The following is a 20,561-nucleotide window of genomic DNA, read 5'->3' on the forward strand; positions in this document are numbered from 1 at the left end:
GTCATCTGAGTAAGTGGGTGTCTACAGTTCTGTATCCCATGATCTGAGTGTGAGGTCTGACTCTGGGAAGAACCCCACAGCCTCTGATTTGTGGATGAGAAGGATAAGCTCAGATATAGAGCCCAGTCCCTTGGCTGTAGGTGAGTCAGCGTCAGGACCATCTCTGGACCTGAGTTTGAACTCTGGTTCCACCATCTAATCACTGGGCAGCCTTTGACAAGTTACTCAGCCTGCCTGGGCCTCCACTTCCTAGTATGTAAATGAGGATAATAATACAAGCCTCCTGGGGCAAGGATTACATGAGAAAGCACGTAGAGCTCCTGAGGACACCTGCTGCCCATAAATGCTCAGCAAACTAATTGCTAAGTCTGAGGACTTCGCTGCTATCAGGGAAAACATGGTTTTCAAAAGTCTTAGTCCTAAATGAAAGCTTGAGGGAAATCTTCAATTGAAATCTGAAATCTTCAACTGAACTCAAGGGAAGTTACAATCTATAAACGCAAAACTGCTATATTTGAAGTGGGATGGGCCCTGAAAACACTCTGCCCTCTTTCCTGCAGCCCCCTCCCTCACCCCTCCCCCTTGCCCACCCATCCCCCTTGCCCAGCCCCAGTGTGTATATTCCATCCCCAGCTTCCCAGGAAGGGACCCTGGTTATGGGCACATAGCTGCTCCTTACCCAGCTCGCCCACTTCTCCCAGAGTGGTCAGGCTGCATGTGACCAGTGCTGAACAAGCCCCAGAGTCAGCAAATGTCTGAGGGCTTCTGGAATAGACACCTAATTCTGGAGATCTCCAGCCAACATCCCTGTGGTTCTGCTGAGGTCAGGACTGGCTACTGCCAGGTCAGCCACGCTGCACTGACCCAGGGGCAGAGTCCCATGTCAGTCCCCAGATAGCACACCAAAAGGTATTATGGGACATATCAAGCCATTCAATGGAGAAGATTCAATAACTTTATCTCTTTCATAAAAATCACTCACAGACTGAAAACCAAACACAAATTACACATGGCTCCAAAGTGGCAAGAAGGCCACTCTTTCCATTTTCTTGCAGAGTTTATATTCACAGAGCAAAGAAAACCTTCATCCACTGTGGCTCAGATCATTTGGCTTTGATGACCATCTGGCCTGGGCTGATATTACTACATGTATGCATGCTAAGTCTCTTCAGTCATGTCTGACTCTTTGCGACCCTATGGACTGCAGCCTCCCAGGCTCATTTGTCCATGGGATTCTCCAGGCAAGAACACTGGAGTGGGTTGCTACGCCCTCCTCCCAGGGATCTTCCTGACCCTGGGATTGAACCTGTGTCTCTTACATCTACCTGCACTGGCCGGTGGGTTACCACCAGTGCCACCCGGGAAGCCCTGATATTACTGCATCATCTACTAAAAAAGGGTCTGCTAAGTAAATAACCCAGACCAGGGTCCTTGTCAACAGGTGTCAAGAAAAAGAATGTCTTCTTCAACATTTACCTCCACTGAGCCCCCTCGAGAGAACTTCAGTGGGTCCACATGTCATCCTCCACTCATTGTCAAGTGAACAGTCATCACTTATAACTTTTTTTTTTTAAGGTCTGCCTGCTGAGCTGGCCATGGAGCAGAGACTCTGGAGGGGAGCAGTGGTTCTTATGACTGCTTATGGCTGCTTCCCTGGAAGCAGCCAAAGTGAGTTGGTCTCTTGAAAGTAACTCCCTGACTTCAAAACAGAGCTAAAAACATTGTGAGGATAGCCCTGCTTTTAGATACTAAGGACTAGCCAGTGGCCAAATGCCTGAGGGGTGCGAATGAAATCCTGAGGCACAAACCGGGAGAAGTAACCCCAGGTCTTGCTGGCTTGACAGAGCAGGGTGGCCACTGACCGGCTGCTGAAGCCCACTGCATCCCACAGCCTCCGTGCACTCCTTTCATCCTATGGGTGAGGATCTTGGATCTTGTGTCAGTAGTAATTGTTAGGTAGTTAGAATAGGAAAAAGGAGTTCAAAATGGTGATGGCTTAAAGACAAAGAAAGGGAAAAGCCCATGAAAATGGAACAAAAGGAAACTCGCCACCTGGAGGGAGAACTTCGGATGAAACAAACACGCCCCCTTCTTGGCTAGCTCAATTTGCCGAGGGCAGGCTCAGAGGAGAGGAGACAAGTGAATAAAAGGAGGATGCCAAGACGATTGAGGCCTCCCCTTTGGGCTTGGCCTGCCCTAACACCTTGAGGGTGTACTTTCCTTTGCTTGCTGAATAAAACTCTGAGCTGTAACACTGGCCCACCATTTCAAATCTTTGCTGCAGCAAGACAGAACCGAGGAAATTACACTCCCCCAACATATCTGGGGCCGTGACTCGGATGTGACCGGGCTGAAACAACCTTGGCTTGGCCCCTGCAAGGTGGAGGCTGAGCACAGCAGAAGCCCCACTTGGTGAAAGCTCATGTGGCGGAAGCTGAACGAAAGGAAGCCCAGTGCAGGGGAAGTGACAAGAAGTCCAGCGTGCTGGCAACCAGGGCAGCAGAAACAAACTTGGCAGAAAGCTCACACAGCTCAGTCTCAGGTTCCAGAAGACCGCCGGTTAAGGTAGGAGGTCCTCGTCCCTTTGGCGGGAAGGACACATGACTAACAAGATCTTAATTCCATTATGATCTCTCGTTTCTTGTTTCCTCAAACCTCCTGTGAACAGATAAGCAGCAGTGGGTGCAATTGAGGGACTCTGGCAGGGGCTACTCCCCAGTGTGTCCCGAAGGCTCCACTACCTGCTGGGCCCTAGGAGCTGTTGCCCAAGCGGGTGACGGTTCTCCTGTCCTTATCCTCCTTTGTGCCAAGGAGCCCTTGAAAACTGTAGGCACAGATCAGACATTTAGCAGTTTTCCCAGCAAATTACGAAGGGGATTCCTCGGCACCTTCTTCCCACTGCCTTTTCCTCCCGTCCTTCAGCTCCTCTGTCCATCTCAACCTGCCTGGGGATCTGCAGCCTGACCCGGGGACACCCAGCTCTTAGGTTGCAACAGTACTGGGTAGTATAAGCTTCAGAAAGACTCACCCCCAAGGAAGTCCACCCATGGAAATTGGAGGAAGCCTATTACTTGTGGGACTGTGCCCAGTCTCAGCAATAACTCAGGAGTCCAATGAGAACCCCATTGCCTTTCTGGAAAGTCTAAAGGAGGCCCTCCAAAAGTTTACCATTCTGGACTTAGACTCTTACTAGGGGAGGTGATTTTAAAGGACAAATTCCTGTCCCAATGTGCATCAGACTCAGAATAAAGCTACAAAAGCTACAGCAGCAGGACCCTGCTGCCTCTTTAGATGGTGGTCCAGACAGCCACCAGTACTTGTTATAACAGAGAACAGGAGAGGGAGGCCAAGGCCCAGGAAAGAATGAAAAGGAAGGAGACAAGGCATGCCCAGATGCCGGCCCCCTCCAGGGAAGCCCTGTGGCAAACCCCGAGTCCCGAAAGGACAAGGCCCAGGACAAATGCCCAATCTGTAGACAGGGGGGACATTGGGCCAAAGAGTGTCCAGGTTGTGAGAACTCTCCTAATACAGTTTGCTACAAATGCCATCAACTGGGACATAGGGTGGCACTCTGCCCTCAGGACCCAAGAGCCTCAAGGTCAAGCTCCAAACCTTCCCTCACGACGGTTCAATGGGACTTAAGCACCCACTCCAGCCAGCCCGCCTGTCACAGATAACCATCACAGGGCTGGAGCCAAGGGTGCAGCTGGATCTGGCAGGTAAGTCCGAGAATTTCTTGGTTGACACAGGGACTACCTACTTTGTCCTGACGTCCTACTCCGGAGACTTTTCCTCCCAAACCTGTACCATTTTGGGTGCTACAGGAAAAACAATAACAAAAAGATTCACCCAAGCACTTCTTTGTTGCTGGGATGGACAAATATTTTCCCACCAGTTTCTGGTGGTCCCTGAGTACCCTACTCCCTTATTGGAAAGAAATCTTTCCCTGCCTTCGAAGTCTTGCAGCTATTGCAGTCCTGATAGAAGATGCTTTAAAACTCTCTCTTGGGGACAATTAACTATTTTTATCAGCCACCAAATGTAACAACTCCTAAATGGGACAGGCCACTTATGGATGTCTGATCAAAGGATCCCCAGATATCAAGTAGCGCTGATGGAAAATCCAGGTCGGACTCTATCCCCTTGTGAGGTTCTTAACCCAGCTACCTTCCTGCCTACCCCCAAGGGCTCTCTCCCTTTTCACTCTTGCCTAGAAACCTTGAACCTTGTCTCAAAACCTCGAGAGGTATTGTCAGAAGGTCTTCTGACCAATCCTGAGGAAATCTGGTACACTAATGGAAGCAGCTTTGTCTTGGATGGAAAAAGAAAAGCCAGATATGCAGTAGTCTCCAATTTTGAGACCATAGAGGCTAAATCTTTGCCCCCAGATACTTCAGACCAGTTGGCTGAGCTCATAGCCCTGACTCAAGCTTTAGAGCTGGGAAAAGGAAAAAGAGTAGCTATTTACCCTGACTCCAAGTATGCCTTTCTGGTGCTATATGCACATGTGGCTATTTGGAAAGAAAGAGGCCACTTGACCACCCGAGGGTCCCCAATCCAATATGGTGATCAAATCCTTAGGCTCCTGGAGACAGTCATCTGCCCACTGAGGTTTCAGTCTCCCACTGTAAAGGACACCAAAAAGGGAGCATGGAATGGCACGAGGGAAACAAGCAGCTGATTAGGCAGCAAAGAGAGCAGTGTTACAGAACCATGACCTAATAGGGGTTGCCACCCTAGCTCCACAGACTAGTTTACAGGAAACTCCTTCATATACTGAAGGTGAGACTCTTAAAGCTAAGAGTGAGGGCTTTCAAGAAGATCATTTGGGGTGGTTGCAAAAGGAGGGACTCCCTTTTCTGCCTGGTAACCTCCAATAGAAGTTGGTTAACTCCTTACATGCCACCAGTCATTTAGGGGAGAAGGCCTCCAAAGATTACTAGAAAGGTCTTTCAGAGGAACAGGCCTGCAAACAACTATAAGGCAAGTGGTCTCCTCTTGTCCCACTTGCCAATTAAACATCCCCCAAGGAGCTCGAAGACCCCAGCTGGCCTAGCCTGTACAATGGCATGGGACCTATCCAGGAAAAGACTGGCAGATGGACTTCACCCAGATGCCAGTTTCTCAAGGGTATAAATACCTATTAGGCATGATAGATACATTCACAGGATGGATTGGATGCTTTCCCATCCAGACTGAGAAGCTGAGGAGGTGGTAAAAACACTGCTCCATGAAATCATTCTGAGATTTGGCCTGCCCAGGTCATTGCAAAGTGACAAGGGGACACCTTGTAAGGTCACCCAAAGGGTCTCTAAAGCATTGGACATTATTTACTACTTCCGTTGCACCTGGAGGCCTCAGTCTTTAGGAAAAGCAAAACTATCCAAACAATTCTTGAAATCAGCGATAAAAAGATAGCCCAGGAGACCTCCCTGGGATGGAACGAGGCTTTACCAATAGCTCTCCTCTGTATCCATATTGCCCCTAAGGAACAGATTGGTCTTAGTCCTTATGAGATGCTGTATGGGAGACCTTTTGTCTATGTCAATAACCTCTTCCTAGATTCAGAGGCTCAGACCCTCCAGTCTTATACCACAGCCATTGAGCATTTCCAACAGGATATATGCTTGTGGGGTGTCAACCAGGACCCAAAATATTCTAAAGAGCCATCACTATATGCTCCAGGGACTCAAGTCCTAACTAAAGTCTGGAAAGATGTGTCCCCAAAGGCTCAACTCCAGACCACATGGAAGGTCCCCTTCCCTGTAATACTTTCTACCCCCGCAGCAGTCAAGGTACCAGGACATGACTCCTGGATTCACTACTCATGAGTCAAGCCATGGAAGAAAACAGAAGAGGACACTCAATACACCTGTGAGCCCCTGGGAGATGTCAGACGCCTATTAAGGACTACAAATGAGTGCCATTCTAATGAACACCCCCAAAATTAAGCTTCTGGGGATAAGATTTCTCAGGATAACTCTAAAGAGCCAATGCAGCCTGGCAGGGGTTGTTACTCCAAAATAGACAGGAGATAGAGCTCCTGGTCCCTGAACAAGGAGGGACTTGAGCCATCTTGAATGAGATGTGTTGTTTCTGGGTAAACACCTCCAGCTAAGTTAAAGAAAGTCTCACAGTCCTCAAGAAAAACATTCAGATCCTATGGGATCTCAAAGAACAAGCTGGAGATCTCTTGGGTAGTTACAATCTCTCTTTGGGGGGTCCTTCTCCGGGCAAGGAGGGATTTGCAGTTGGCTAATGCCCCCACTGGGCTTTCCCTGGTGGCCCAGAGGTTAAAGCGTCTGCCTGCAATGCGGGAGACCTGGATTCTATCCCTGGGTCGGGAAGATACCCTGGCGAAGGAAATGGCAACCCACTCCAGTATTCTTGCCTGGAGAATCCCATGGACAGAGGAGCCTGGTGGGCTACAGTCCACGGGGTTGCAAAGCGTTGGACATGACTGAGTGACTTCACTCACTTCACTAATGCTCCATGTACTATCACTAGTCTAACCTGTTTTGTCTCTGCCCGAGTCAACAAGCTACAAAATGCAGGGCTAGTTCAACAAGGAAACATAAAACTACACCTGACCACAGAAAATATAACTCACCCTTAGATGGACACCGCTATAAGGACTCTGAGGCCTGAGACTAGCAAGAGGGGGAGGCCAAATGGCCCTCACCATCCCAGTTCGGCACGAAGTAGCCAGAGAGACCGCGACACCCCTATTCCCAAAGAATTGGGCCTCCCATCTTTTGAGGGGGGAATGTTAGGTAGTTAGAATAGGAAAAAGGAGTCCAAAATCACAGTGGCTTAAAGACAAAGAAAGGGAAAGCCCATGAAAACGGAACAAAAGAAAACCCGAACCGGAAGTGAGAACTCCAGGTGAAACAAACAGGCCCCCTTCTTGGCTAGCCCAGTTTGCTGAGGGCAGGCTCAGCAGGGAGAAGACAAGTGAATAAAAGGAGGCAGCCAAGACAATTGAGGCCTCTCCTCTGGGGTCTGCCTACACTCACGCTTCCAGAGTGTACTTTCCTTTGCTTGCTGAATAAAACTGTGAGCTGTAATCCACCTGTAACACTGTTTCACATATTTGCTGCAGTGAGGCAGAACTGAGAAAATCACACTATCCCCCAACAGTAATCATTCAAATTTCTAAAAATTATGTCCCAATGCAAGAGGAGTAATAATTTCTGCCACCACCATTGCACATACAAGAAAACTTCAGAACAAGATTTCCTTGTCTCAGAGCAAACCTCACATCTGTAGTGTTCGATTTGGCAAAATAACGACAGGGTCAAATTCCGTGAAGGACAGGAAACATTCTAGTTCCAATGTCTGATACGCAAATAAGCTTCTGGTGGGGGCGAGGCTGTGGCTTCACAGAAATGCAAGCAGGTCAGGGGCTTCTGCTGAGTGTGCGCTCAACCCCTCAGAGCAAGACAGCGTGGAAATGCTGCATACGAGCCCGTTCAGTCCAGGTGTGTTTTTTTAGGAAATACGTGTGATTCTACTTATTTTTGTTTCTTAAAAAGTTTTTTTATTGATATATAGCTGATGTATAATATTATGTTAGTTTCAGGTGTACTACATGATATGATAGTTGCATAAATTATGAAATGATCACCATGATAAGCCCAGTAACCATCTGTCCCCAAAATTATTATGATATTATGAACCATACTCCTTATGCTGTATACTACATCCCCATGGCTTATTTATTTTATAACTAGACAAGAATACCTCCTAATCCCCTTCACCTACTTTGCCCACCTCCTACCCCCTCCCTTCTGGTAACTACTTTTATGTTCTCTGTATCTATTAGGCTGTTTATATTTTGTCCTGTTTTGTTTAGATTCTACATATAAGTGAGATCCTATGGTGTTTGTCTTTCTCTTAACTTACTTCATTTAGCATGATACCCTTTATATCTATACACATTGTCACAAAGGCAAGATTTCAGTTTTGTTTTTATGGATGAGTAATATTCCATTGTATTAATATATATGTGTGTGTATACACCTATATGTGTGCATATATATGTATATCTATATATACATATATAAATACATACACACACACACCACATTTTCTTTATCCATTCATCTGTTGATGGACACTTTGGTTGCTTCCATAACTGGACAATTGTAAATAATGCTGCAATGAACATTGAGGCCATATATTCTTTCAAATTAGTGTTTCCTTCAGATAAATATCCAGAAGTAAAATTGTTGGATTATATGGTAGTTCTATTTTTAATTTTCTGAGAAGTCTCCATACTGTTTTCCATAGTGGCTATACCAATTTGCACTCCCACCAACAGTGTACAAGGATTTCCTTTCTTCCACATCATCACCAATGGTTGTTACTTGCCTTTTCACTGTTAGCCATCCTGACAGGTGTAAGGGGACATTTTGTAGTTTTGATTTTCATTTCCCTGATGATTAGCGATCTTGAGCACCTTTCCACATACTTATTGGCCATTGGTATGTCTTTTTTTTGAAAAACGTCTATTTAGGTCCTCTGCCTACTTTTCAGTCAGTTTGTTTTGTGATGTTGAGTTATAAGAGCTCATTGTATATTCTGGATATTACCTCCTTACCAAATATATCATTGGCAAATATCTTCACCCTTTCAGCAGACTGCCTTTTCATTTTCTTGATGTTTCTCTTCATTGCACAAAAGCTCTTTAGTTTGATGCAATCCCATTTTTTAATTTTTTCTTTTGTCTCCCTTGTCAGAGATGACAAGATCCAAAAACGTATTGTTAAGACTGATGTCAAACGACTGGCGGGACCGTTAGATCCGTGAGGCCAGAGATCGTGGGCCCCTGGGGACCTGGTTCAACTCTGCAGGTTCGGACCCCGGGGGACCCGAAAGGTCTAAACTGAAGAGACAGGAGACCGATACGGAGCTTCTGTGCTGGCGGAATGCGACCCGTGTGCAGATATAGGATGCCTATCATTGTGGCATTGTGACTGTGGGTCCCTATGGTGTTATACCCTTCTCCAGGTGAGGCTCAGAGAAGGAAAGAATGCATGATGAACTTCTGCAAGCAGTGTCCAGGGGGTCAATGATGTTCGGGGATGTGTCTGTAAACTTCTCTCAGGAGGAATGGGAATGCCTGGACTCTGGTCACATGAATTTATACAAAGAAGTGATGTTGGAGAATTTCAGCAACCTGGTTTCAGTGGGACTTTCCAGTTTTAAACCGGCTGTGATCTCCTTATTGGAACAAGGGAAAGAGCCCTGGATGATTGACAGAGAACTGACCAGAGGCCTTTGTTCAGATCTGGAATCCATGTGTGAGACCAAGTTATTATCTCTAAAGAAGAGACATTTTAGTCAAGTAATATTTACCCATGAAGACCTACCTACTTTTTTTCAGCCCACATTTCTCATTCCACATCAAAAAACTATTAATGAAGAGAAATCCTGTGAATGTAAAATATGTGGAAAGGCCTTTAATCAAAACTCACAGTTTATTCAACATCAAAGAATTCATTCTGTTGAAAAAAATTATGAATGTAAGGAGTGTGGGAAATCCTTTAGTCGTGGCTCACTTGTTACTCGACATCAGAGGATTCACACTGGTGAAAAACCCTATGAATGTAAAGTATGTGGAAAAGCCTTTACTAAGAGTTCACAACTTTTTCCACACCTGAGAATTCATACCGGTGAGAAACCTTATGAATGTAAGGAATGTGGGAAAACCTTTACTCAACAGTCAAGGCTTATTCAACATCACAGAATGCACACTGGTGAGAAACCTTATGAGTGTAAGGAATGTGGGAAGGCCTTTAGTAGTGCCTCAACACTTACTAACCATCACAGAATTCACACTGGCAAGAAACTCTATGAATGTAAAGAATGTGGAAAGGCCTTTATTCAGAGCTCTGAACTTATTCAACATCAGAGAATCCATACAGATGAAAAACCATATGAATGTAATGAGTGTGGAAAGGCTTTTAATAAAGGCTCAAACCTTACTTGTCATCAAAGAATTCACACTGGTGAGAAACCTCATGACTGCAAAGAATGTGGAAAGTCCTTTGGTAGTCGCTCTGACCTCATCCGCCATGAAGGAACTCATAATGGATAAGTGATAGTTCCTTTTGATAAATTTGATAGTAATATTTTTAAAACAAGTGATGAAAAAAAAAAAAAAAAAAGCAAGAGAAAAACTGAAGGTTCTTCCATGTAATAGTTTCCTAGGGCTGCTGTAATGAAGTACCAAGTACCACAAAACAAGGTGGATTAAAACAACAGAACTTATTCTCTCATAGTTTTTGAGACTTGAAACCCAAAATCAACGTTGTTGGCAAGTTTGGTTCCTTCCAGGGACCCAGGAAGAATCTGTTCCACACCCTTCTCCTAGCTTTTTATAGCAGCAATTTTTGACATGCCTAGGCTTATAGAAGGATTGCTGCTATCTCTGCCTCCGTCTTCACACTACATTCTCTGTGTATCTCTGCATCTGTTCTGTTATACAGACACAGGTCATAATTGGATTAGGGCTCACCTAATCTTAAAGGACCTCATCTTAACTTGATTTTATCTGCAAAGACCTTATTTCCAGGTACTATCACATTAACATACCAGGGGTTTGGACTTCCAACATAGTTTAACCCGTTACACTGTTAGCACTATTTTTTCTAATGTGTTTGTAATTTTATACATAACAATCAAATGTATTTTTAAATGTATTTAATAATGTGAATTCAAGGTCTAAATTAAACCCCCTTTTCCCTCAAAAAATTCTATCCCCCAAATTCCATGTTTTAGGACCATCTTTTCTATTTCCGTGGCCTACATAATACTACACTGTAAATTGTGTTGCATAGGCTGTCTTTGAATTCATGGTGGAATTATAAATTTGTATTTGAAGGCAGCTCTATTCTTCTTTTGTTAGGTTAATATTTTCTTGTTGTTAAAAAAAAACAGGACACAAAGAAAAAAGATTTATAAGCCTGTGAAACAGAAATGACTTCTTTCAAATTATCATAGTATATCCTTGCAGGCTTTATTTAATGTAATCATGACATACATGTTGTACCATAACCTGCTTTTATGCTACTGTTTAAGTACAGGTGTTTATATATTATTATTTTTAATGGTGTCATAATCTTTTCTGTGGCTGATTCTCATTCTGCTAAATAACTACTGATAAACATTTTGGTGCCTGTTTAAACTTTTGCAGTTACAGAAGTTGCCTTCTAAATGCAACTTTAGTACTTTTTTTGTTTGAAATTTCAAAACATTTAATTTCAATGTTGAAATAACTAGTGAATATTTTCTCCCTGTAAAAAATTGCCAATAATCCCCAATTCCCTCATAATTACTATTATGAATTTATTTTTATCCTTTGAAACCTTTTTTAAAAAGTTTTTTACATGCATGTGTACACACAACCAAATATGTAAACAGTTTAGAAAACGTGTTGCTTTATACTTTTTTTGTGTGTAATTACATACTAATGATGGTTATGTTGAAAAAAAAAAAAGACTGATGTCAGAGAGGACACTGCCTCTGTTTTCTTCTGGTTTATGGTTTCAGGCCTTACATCTAATCCACTTTGAGTTTATTTTTGTATATGGTGTGATAAAGCAGTCCAGTGTCTTTCACCACGTAGCTGTCCAGTTTTCCCAACATCTTGGATTGAAAAGGTTGTCTTCGCCCCATTGGACATTCTTGCCTCCTTTGTTATATATTAATCAACTGTATCAGTATGGGTTTATTTCTGGGCTTTCCATTATGTTTCATCGATCTGCACATCTGTTTTTGTCCTAGTTTGATGTCTATAGCTTTGTAATATAGTAGGAAGTCAGGGAGCATGGTGCCACCAGCTTTGTTATTCTTTCTCAAGATTGCTTTGGGGTCTTTTGTGGTTCCAAACAAATTTTAGAATTATTCTCCTGTGAAAAATGCTGTTGGCCTTTTGATAGGGATTACACTAAATCTGTAGATTGTCTTGGGTAGTTTAGTCATTTTAGCAATATTAATTCCTCCAATCCATGAACACAGTATACCCTTCTATTTGTGTTGTCTTTAACTTCTATCATCAGTGTCTTATAGTTTTCAGAGTACAAGTCTTTTACCTCTTGAATTAGATTTATCCCTAGGCTTTTTATTCTTTTTGATGCACTTGTAAATGGTATTATTTTCCTAATTTCTCTTTCTGATAGTTCATTGTCAACAGGTAGGAAGGTAACAGATGTTAATTTTGTATACTGAAACTTTACTGAATTCAATTATTATTTCTAAGTTTTTTGATGGCATCTTTAGGATGTCTTAAATACAGTATCACGTCATCTGAAAATAGTGATAGCTCTACATCTCCCTTTCCAGCTAGGATTTCTTTTTCTTGTCTAACTGCTGTGGCTAGGAGTTGAATACTATATTGATAAGTGTGGCTATCTTGTCTTACTCCTGATCTTATATGAAATTCTTTAAACTTTTCACTGTTGGCTGTGTTTTTGTTGTATATGGACTTCATTATATTGAGGTATGTTCCCTCTATACCAAATTTTGATGAGTTATTATCATAAATGAATGTTGAATTTGGCAAAAGCTTTTCCTGCATCTACTGAGATGATACTGACTTTTATTCCTCAGCTTGTTAATGTGGTGTATCACATCACTCGGTTTGTGGGTAGTGAGTCATCCTTGCATCCTTTGAATAAATCCCATCTGATCGTGGCGTATAATCACTTTAATGTTTTGTTGAATTCAGTTTGCTAACATTTTGTTGAGGACTCTTGCATCTATGTCCATTAGTAATAATGTTCTATTAATTTATCTTTGCTTTCTTTGCCCTTTCTTTTTTCTGTGGTGTCTGTGATGTCTCTGGTATCAAAATGATGCTGGCCTCATAAAATGAGTTTGGAAACATTCCTTCCTCTTTGTAATAGAATAGTCTGAGAAGAATAGGCATTAACTCCTATTTAAATTTTGATAAAATTCACCTATGATGCTGTTTGGTCCTGGACTTTTATTTGTTAAGAGTTTTTAACTTACTGATTCCAGTTTATTAGTGGTAACTGGGTCTGCTCATATTTTATATTTCCTCCCGATTCAGTCTTGAGAGATTATACATTTTTAGGAATTTATTCATTTCTTCTATAAAATATTATCCATTTTATTGGAAATTTTTGTAGTGATGTCTTACAATCCTTTGTGTTTCTGTGGTGTTGGTTGTAAAGTCTCCTCTTTCAGTTCTGATTTTATTTATTTGGATCCCCTCTTTTCCTCTTGCTGAGTCTGGCTAAAGCTTTATCAATTTATCTTTTCAAAGTACCATTCTGAGTTTCACTGATCTTTTCTATTGTTTTTTCTTACTCTCTGTTTCATTTATTAGTGTCCTGATCTTTATGATTCATTCCTTTGACTACCTTCTGGTTTTGTTTTTCTTTTTCTAGTTCATTTAGGTGTAATGTTAGATTGTTTATGTGGGATTTTTCCTGTTTCCTGATGTGGGCCTTTGTGCCTCTAGTTCCCCTCTAAGAACTGCTTCTGCTGTGTCCCATAGACTGTGGTACTTTATGTTTCCATTTTCATTTGTCTCTGGGCATTTTTAAAAATATCCTCTGTGAGTTCTTCAAGACTCATTGGTTGTTTAGTAGTATGTTGTTTAGTCTCCACATATTTGGGTTTTTTCCATTATTTTCCTGTATTTGATTTCTATTTTCATACTGTTATGATCAGAAAATACATTTGATATCATTTCAATTTTCTTACATTTGCTGAAACTTGTTTTGTGTGATCTATCCTGGAAAATGTTCCATGTGCACTTGAAAAGAGTATATATTTTGCTATTTTTTAATGAAGCATTCTGAATCTATTAACTTCATTTGCTCTAATGTGTCATTTAAAGTTAGTTTTTCTTATATTGATTTTCTGTCTAGATTATCTGCCCACTGATATAAGTAGGGCATTGAAGTCCCTATTATTAATAATATTGTAATGTATTATATTATTTTCTCCCTTTGTGTTTGTTAATATTTGCTTTATGTATTTAGGTACTCCTATAATGGGTGCATGTGAGAGTTGGACTGTGAAGAAAGCTGAGCACTGAAAAATTGATGCTTTTGAACTATGGTGTTGGAGAAGACTCTTGAGAGTCCCTTGAACTGCAAGGAGATCCAACCAGTCCATCCTAAAGGAGATCAGTCCTGGGTGTTCTTTGGAAGGACTGATGCTGAAGGTGAAACTCTAGTACTTTGGCCACCTCATGCGAAGAGTTGACTCATTGGAAAAGACCCTGATGCTGGGATGGATTGGGGGCAGGAGGAGAAGGGGACGACAGAGGATGAATGGCTGGATGGCATCACCGACTCAATGGACATGAGTTTGAGTAAACACCGGGAGTTTGTGATGGACAGGGAGGCCTGGTGTGCTGCGATTCATGGGGTCGCAAAGAGTCAGACACGACTGAGTGACAGAACTGAACTGATAATGGGTGCCTATACATTAACAATTGTTATATCTTCTTGATGGGTTGATCCTTTTATCATTATATAATATTCCTTTTTGTCTCATTTCTTCTTTGTTTTAAAGCCTTTCATCTGATGTAAGTATTGCTATTCCCTGCTTTTCAATTCCATTTACGTGGAATACCTTTTTCCATGACATCACATTCAGTCTTCATGTGTCTTTAGAGATGAGGTGAATTTCTTGTAGGTAGCATATACATGGATCTTGTTCTTTATCCATTCAGCTCCTCTATGTTCTCTGATTGGAACATTTAGTCTATTTAGTGTTATTATTTTACATCTTTTCGTTTGTGTATTTCTTAACTACTTCTTATTGTGGATACAGATGATTTTATACTTTAGTCTTTTAACCTTCCTACTAGCTTTTTAAGCAGCTGATCTATTGCTTTTACTGTATATTTGCTTTTACCAATGAGATTTTTTCCTTCTATAATTTTCATATTTTTGGTTGTGGTCTTTTCTGTTTAAAGTAGCCTCTTTAACTATATCTTGCAAAACTGGTTGAAAGTGAAAGAAAGTGAAAGTGGTTCCATCGTGCCTGACTCTTTGAGACCCCGTGGACTATACAGTTCATGGAATTCTCCAGGCCAGAATACTGGAATGGGTATCCTTTCCCTTCTCCAGGGGATCTTCCCAACCCAGGTATCAAAGCCAGGTCTCCCGCATTGCAGGCCAGATTCTTTACCAGCTGAGCCACAAGGGTAGTCCAGTGGTACTGAATTCCTTTAACTTTTGCCTACCTTTAAAATCCTTTCTCCTCAAATCTGAATGCTAACCTTGCTAGGTAGAGTATTCTTAGGTAGAGTATTCCTGTTTTTTCTTCCTTTCATCACTTTGAATATATCATGCCACTCTCTTCTGGCCAGCAAAGTTCCTGAGAAAAAGACAGCTGATTGTCACATGGAAGTTCCCTTGTATGTGACTAGTTGCTTTTCTTTTGGTGCTTTTAAGAGTCTCTCTTTAATAATTGCCACTTTAATTATAATGTCTTGGTGTGGACCTCATTGAGTTCATCTTTTTTGGGACACTCTGCTTCCTGAACCTGGCTGTCAATCTCCTTTACCAGGTTAAGAAAGTTTTCAGCTACTTTTTTCTCCAAATAAGTTATCTACCTCTTTCTCTCTCTCTTCTCCTTCGGAGAGCCCTCTAATGTGAACGTTAGTACACTTGATGTTGTCCCAGAGGTCTCTTAAACTACCACCACTTAAAATTTTATTTTTTTCTGTTCAGCTTGATCTCCACTACTCTGTCTTCCAGATCACTGACCTGTTCCTCTATATTATCTAATCTACTGTTGATTCCTTCTAGTGTATTTTTTATTTCATTTACTGTATTCCTAAATTCTGCTTCATTCTTCTTTATATTTTCTAGCTCTTTCTTGAAATTCTCACCATGTTCGTTCATTCTTCTGAGTTTGATGAGCTTGTTTATAATTACCACCTTGAACTCTTTATCAGATAGATTCATTATCTCCACTTTTTTTAGTTCTCTTTCTGAGGTTGTCCTGTTCTTTGATTTAGAACATATTGTTCCGTCTCCTTATTTTGCCCAGTTTGTTTATTTCTATGTGTTAGGTGGGCTGGTTAACATTTCTCGATCTTGGAGAAGTGGCCTCATGTAGATGTCCTATGGGGCCCCACAGGCTACTCTTCCAGAGCTATATGCTCTAGGGGTGCCTCCTCTGTGGGCTGCATGCCTTCTTCTCCTGTGGCTGGGCTGGCTACTGTGAGTGTGCTGCTGGGAGCCTGGACCCTGGCCTGGCTGGCTACAGGGATGTTCGTCTCGTGGGGCTGTGGGCCTGCAGGAGGGCGGGGTAACAATCTCACATGGCTGGCTCCACATTCCATGGGCCTTCAGGCTGGTGCTGGCCCAAGGAGCCAGGTCCCCATGCAGCTGCCAGTTACATTTTTAATCAGTTTGTGGCAATCCAAGTGAGGCCCAGGCTCCAATGCAGGCCTACCATGCAATGATCACAACCATTTTTAAAGCAGTGCTTCTCAGGCTTTCCTGGGTGCAGCAGGGAAGCAGGCTTTCTGCTTCTTTCTCTCCAGAGATTGTGACTGTGGGTATCTATCCCTTGAAAATGGGGTGGGAGGTATCGTTTGTACAAGAACATTCAAAAGATCTTCCTCTTGTCCCACTAAGAATAAATGGATTATATGGAATCTAAACAAAGCTGTGGAGTTTCAAGTTTTAGGATGAGAACAAACTGCCTCAAAGTCAGATCTTTATCTATCAATCTTACCAATCACTGTCAGGTAAAGATTTCCAAAAATATCAATAATTTACCGAAAACTAATTTGCACAGCAAATTCATGCGTGAATAAAATAATTTAGTGTTTCAAAAGTTGTTTTCTTTGAGGCAGAAATTTTATTCCTATTTTAAAATAATTATAATTAAAACAAAATTAGCAAATCATTCATTTTTAATGATAGCTCTTATGCTTTGAAAAATAATAAGGGGCTTAGAAAAATCTAAATATAAGTCATGTCATGGAGAAAGGTTTCCCAGAGATTTTAGCAGTGAAAGAGCATCAGATATCTTATCATTATCCAGCCTAAATCACAAAACTCATGTGCCTTTCTTGAATTTTGGATATATCTATTTGGGTCCAAATTCTGGGGGAAGCAATGCAAAACACTCAATGGGCTTACTGTTTACTGGATACTTGATCATCTACATAAAGTTCTTACAGCAAAATCCAGGAAGATGTATCCATGTTATTCTCACCTTGAAGTTACCTTGCAGGGTGATGGGCTGAGATGCTCCCGGGAAGTTCAGGCAAGGCTCTGGGGACAATTAGGACCAGCTATCTGCCAGCTATCTGCCAGCTCACTTAGAATCCAGGGGCCTGGACTTTTCTCTGGACTTCCAAGGTTGGAAGCCAGGGAACAGAGGAATTCATTAGAGAAGAGCTCACCAGTCACTCACTCCCTCATTCCACATGAGGAGACCAACTCCCTGAGAAGCACAAGATTTTTCCTAATAGTACTCAAGTCTGCTTAAAGGGATACTTCTGAACAGAAAAACAAAAAACAAAAAACCTTGATTCTCAAAAGACACGTTATAAGTTATAGTCAGTCATACTTTCAGAGCCGCAAACTCAGGCTGGACTGAGGAGACAACTCTTTTGAGAATCCTTGAGACCTTCCAAATACGGCTGACCTGCCTCTCCGTCTGCCTTCGGGAAGATGCTTTGGTTGAGATGCCAGCCCAGCTCTGGGGCTGTAAGAACTGGGGGATGAGGAGTAAGACTTGGATTGGAAGACTGATGGAGAGATTAGGATGCAGGGAAAGGGTTTGGGAGAGGAGGATCAGGGAAGGGTCACAGGCCATGACACCTGGTCCCCAAACGAGGCACTCAGGAAATGTTGAGTTAGGATGTCCTAGCCTGTCTTCTCCCGTGACTCAGGGCAGTGGACCAGCCGTCCACAAGGCTCTCTCCGGCAGCTCTCATCCCTAGTCCTCTTCATAGCCTTACTCCCTCAAATTTATAGTACTGTCAGAACTAAAGTGATAAAGCCAGTCAGAACACAGCCTCCATCCCATCAGAATTCCAAACGTAGTGACTCTGACTACAGCTGGGAAATAACACACAAAAGCTTGACCAAGCCCAGGCTGACAGACAGAGCTCTGTTTCAGACCTGAAGATGGATGAGATCAATTTTGAAGCTTCTCTCCCTTCATCTTCTAGGTTATAGATGTCAGTGATTTTTTTTTTTTTTTTTTGCCTCCAAGCCTCATATTTCAAACTGCATCCTTCTAGAGTAATCACAGGCATCATTTTATGTAACCCCTAGAAAATGAGTCACTTTGTGATGAAGCAGCATTTTAGAATTTGTGGTCTACTGTAGGTTTTATTCAACTTAGATGGTTGGTCTTCAACCAATGTCAAAGACAGTTTCATTTCAAAATTCATTTCAAGAACTTCAAAAGACAGTTATATTTAATGTTAATCCCTGTTTGAACAACCAGTCATCCAATTTTATATTTTAGTTACTAAATGTATCAATAAACACTAAATGTATCAGCAATCATCAAAATGATTGGCTTCCTATACCGTATCCCTGTTACATTTACCAGTACACATGTGATATATTTTAACACATGTGATTATACTATAACCAGTACACATGTGATATATTATAACACATGTGATTATACTATAACCAGTACACATGTGATATATTATACATGTGATATATTATAACACATGTGATTATACTATAACCAGCACACATGTGATATATTATAACCAGTTGGACTTAAAGCAGAGAGAGTTGCAGGCTGCAGAACCTGTGAGGCCTGGGCCATGTCTGGTCCCCACCGGCTCCCCTCTCCCCAGCCCACTCTGGACAAAGCGATGGCTGTATGGACAGGTGACAAAGTGGAGTGAGCATTTTCTAATCACTCCAAAAATCGATTTCTCCTTGAATCACCCCCAAAGCCTGCTTTGAGGGTTTAGTTAAATAGTTCATTGGCTGAACGTGATACAGCCTGGAGTTGAACTGAAGCAGTCTTTCAAAGCATCCTTCCCCCGGTGCAGTTACACACAGGAGAGGCGGCGGGAACAAACCCCGCCATCCGCGCGCCTCACCTGCCATGTCGATGGCGAAAGGCCTGTCTGCCCTCCAGCCGGTGTACCAGCCCACGACTTTGCCGTTCTCCACCAGCGGACGTTCGTAGCGCCGCCCGCCGACCAGGCCCACCGGCCAGACCGAGACCTTGCGGGTCGTTCGCATCTACAAAAGCGGAAAGAGAAGTGGTTGAAGGTTCCTTAGGGAAAAGGCCCTGAAAGGAGGAAAGGACAGTGAGCCACAGAAGAAATGGAGTGGAGATTTTCAATTCACTGCCCTGTGCCGCCCTGGACTCAGTCAGGGGCTCAGGGCTGAGATATAAAGTGGGTCGGTGTCTGAATATCGCTCACCTCCTTGGAAGCTAAGTTGGGGCCATTAGATATTGTCTCCGTGTCTCAAAGCTGAATCTGCAACAATACTCGGTACCTCCAGAAATGAGGAGGCTGGCTGACCCCGGGGAACCGCAGGTCCAGTAACAGCAGGAGTTCCGCTCAGACACCAGCCACCCTCCAGACTGACAGAAAGAAAAATGTACCCTAAATTCGCCTGCCTTTCAAAGGCAGTTTGGCCAATTTAGAATGCCCCATGCCAGTGACTGGAATCTCTGGTCCTCTCCAGGTACACGCTCTTGTGCTTCATGGAGCTCTGGTCAAAGACAGCCCTCAACCAGAAGTTTATCTCCTAGATTTCTTTAAGGGGAAAGACTCAAAGTTCACAGAAATACAGTTCCCTTCTCAATTCACTCCACCTTCAGACCCCTGTCTTCTTGCACACTGCAGAAAATGGAAACTTCCATTTTGTTGTTTGATATCTCAAATATGCCAAGCATACTGAAAAACCAAATTAAATCTAATATATGTTTTTCTTACAGTGACAAAATGGCCTTGTGTCTAACAAGGCACAAAAATAGTGCTGTGTCCTTTTTTTGATATTTCCTTAAAATGCCTGTGATGTTTCAGCTCCTAAACTGCTTTTTCCTGGAGCACTAAATGTTTAAATGTGGAAAGCTGGTAAGCAGACCCCATCTCAGACTTGGGTGGGTGTCCTCCTGACAACGCATAGGCTGTGCCTGCATACAGCAAAGGCCGAAACATTCTTGATAAGGATGTGAGCACCATGTGATACCGGATATGTGAGTCATGGGTACAAGAAATAAGGATGAGCTGTGCTGTGAAGAGGTGCCTCACGGGCAAAGAGGCAGACAGACAGGAGAAGAATGGAAGGAGATCTGAAACAGGAAAAGAGAAATTTCCTTAAAGAGTAGAACACACGTAACCGGGAACACTCTCACAGGGATTAGCAAACACGACCAGATGGGTTCAATGCCTGGCTTTTCACTTCAAACGGGGCCATGAAAGACATGAAGGATTTTGCCCACAGATTCCAGAATGGCCTAGGGTTCTGGGTAACGAGATGAACCAAAGAAGTAACTCTTCACACTTCTGTGCCAGTTTCATGCTAGAACATGTAGGGTTTGTTTGCATGCTCCAA

The 20,561-nt window shown here is 42.6% G+C and overlaps 2 protein-coding genes across 2 annotated transcripts in view; one reads left to right on the top strand and one right to left on the bottom strand.

Annotated features, from left to right (window-relative positions):
• B3GAT2 (beta-1,3-glucuronyltransferase 2) overlaps positions 1-20,561 on the bottom strand; it is a 92,214-nt gene that overhangs the window by 38,520 nt on the left and 33,133 nt on the right. Inside the window, exon 2 of the mRNA XM_065911340.1 lies at positions 19,091-19,235. Coding sequence (XP_065767412.1) covers positions 19,091-19,235 — 145 coding nt within the window. The remainder of the gene's footprint in view (positions 1-19,090; positions 19,236-20,561) is intronic.
• LOC136150929 (zinc finger protein 829-like) lies at positions 1,596-10,102 on the top strand. The gene is made up of 4 exons (XM_065911823.1): positions 1,596-1,668; positions 2,669-2,773; positions 3,582-3,719; positions 9,018-10,102. Exons 1-4 carry the CDS (start codon positions 1,596-1,598, stop codon positions 10,100-10,102), a joined length of 1,401 nt encoding a protein of 466 aa, XP_065767895.1.

Source organism: Muntiacus reevesi, chromosome 19 (genome assembly GCF_963930625.1).
Source record: "Muntiacus reevesi chromosome 19, mMunRee1.1, whole genome shotgun sequence".
NCBI classification, from domain to species: domain Eukaryota; kingdom Metazoa; phylum Chordata; class Mammalia; order Artiodactyla; family Cervidae; genus Muntiacus; species Muntiacus reevesi.

Bases quoted from the DNA above. Each gene is read 5' to 3' on its own strand.
- LOC136150929 (XM_065911823.1), top strand. From the start codon at position 1,596: ATGGAGCAGAGACTCTGGAGGGGAGCAGTGGTTCTTATGACTGCTTAT. The intron at 2,774-3,581 runs GTGACGGTTCTC...CTCTGCCCTCAG, and splicing joins AGGAGCTGTTGCCCAAGCGG to GACCCAAGAGCCTCAAGGTC. The intron at 3,720-9,017 runs GTAAGTCCGAGA...TCTCCAGGTGAG, and splicing joins GGTGCAGCTGGATCTGGCAG to GCTCAGAGAAGGAAAGAATG.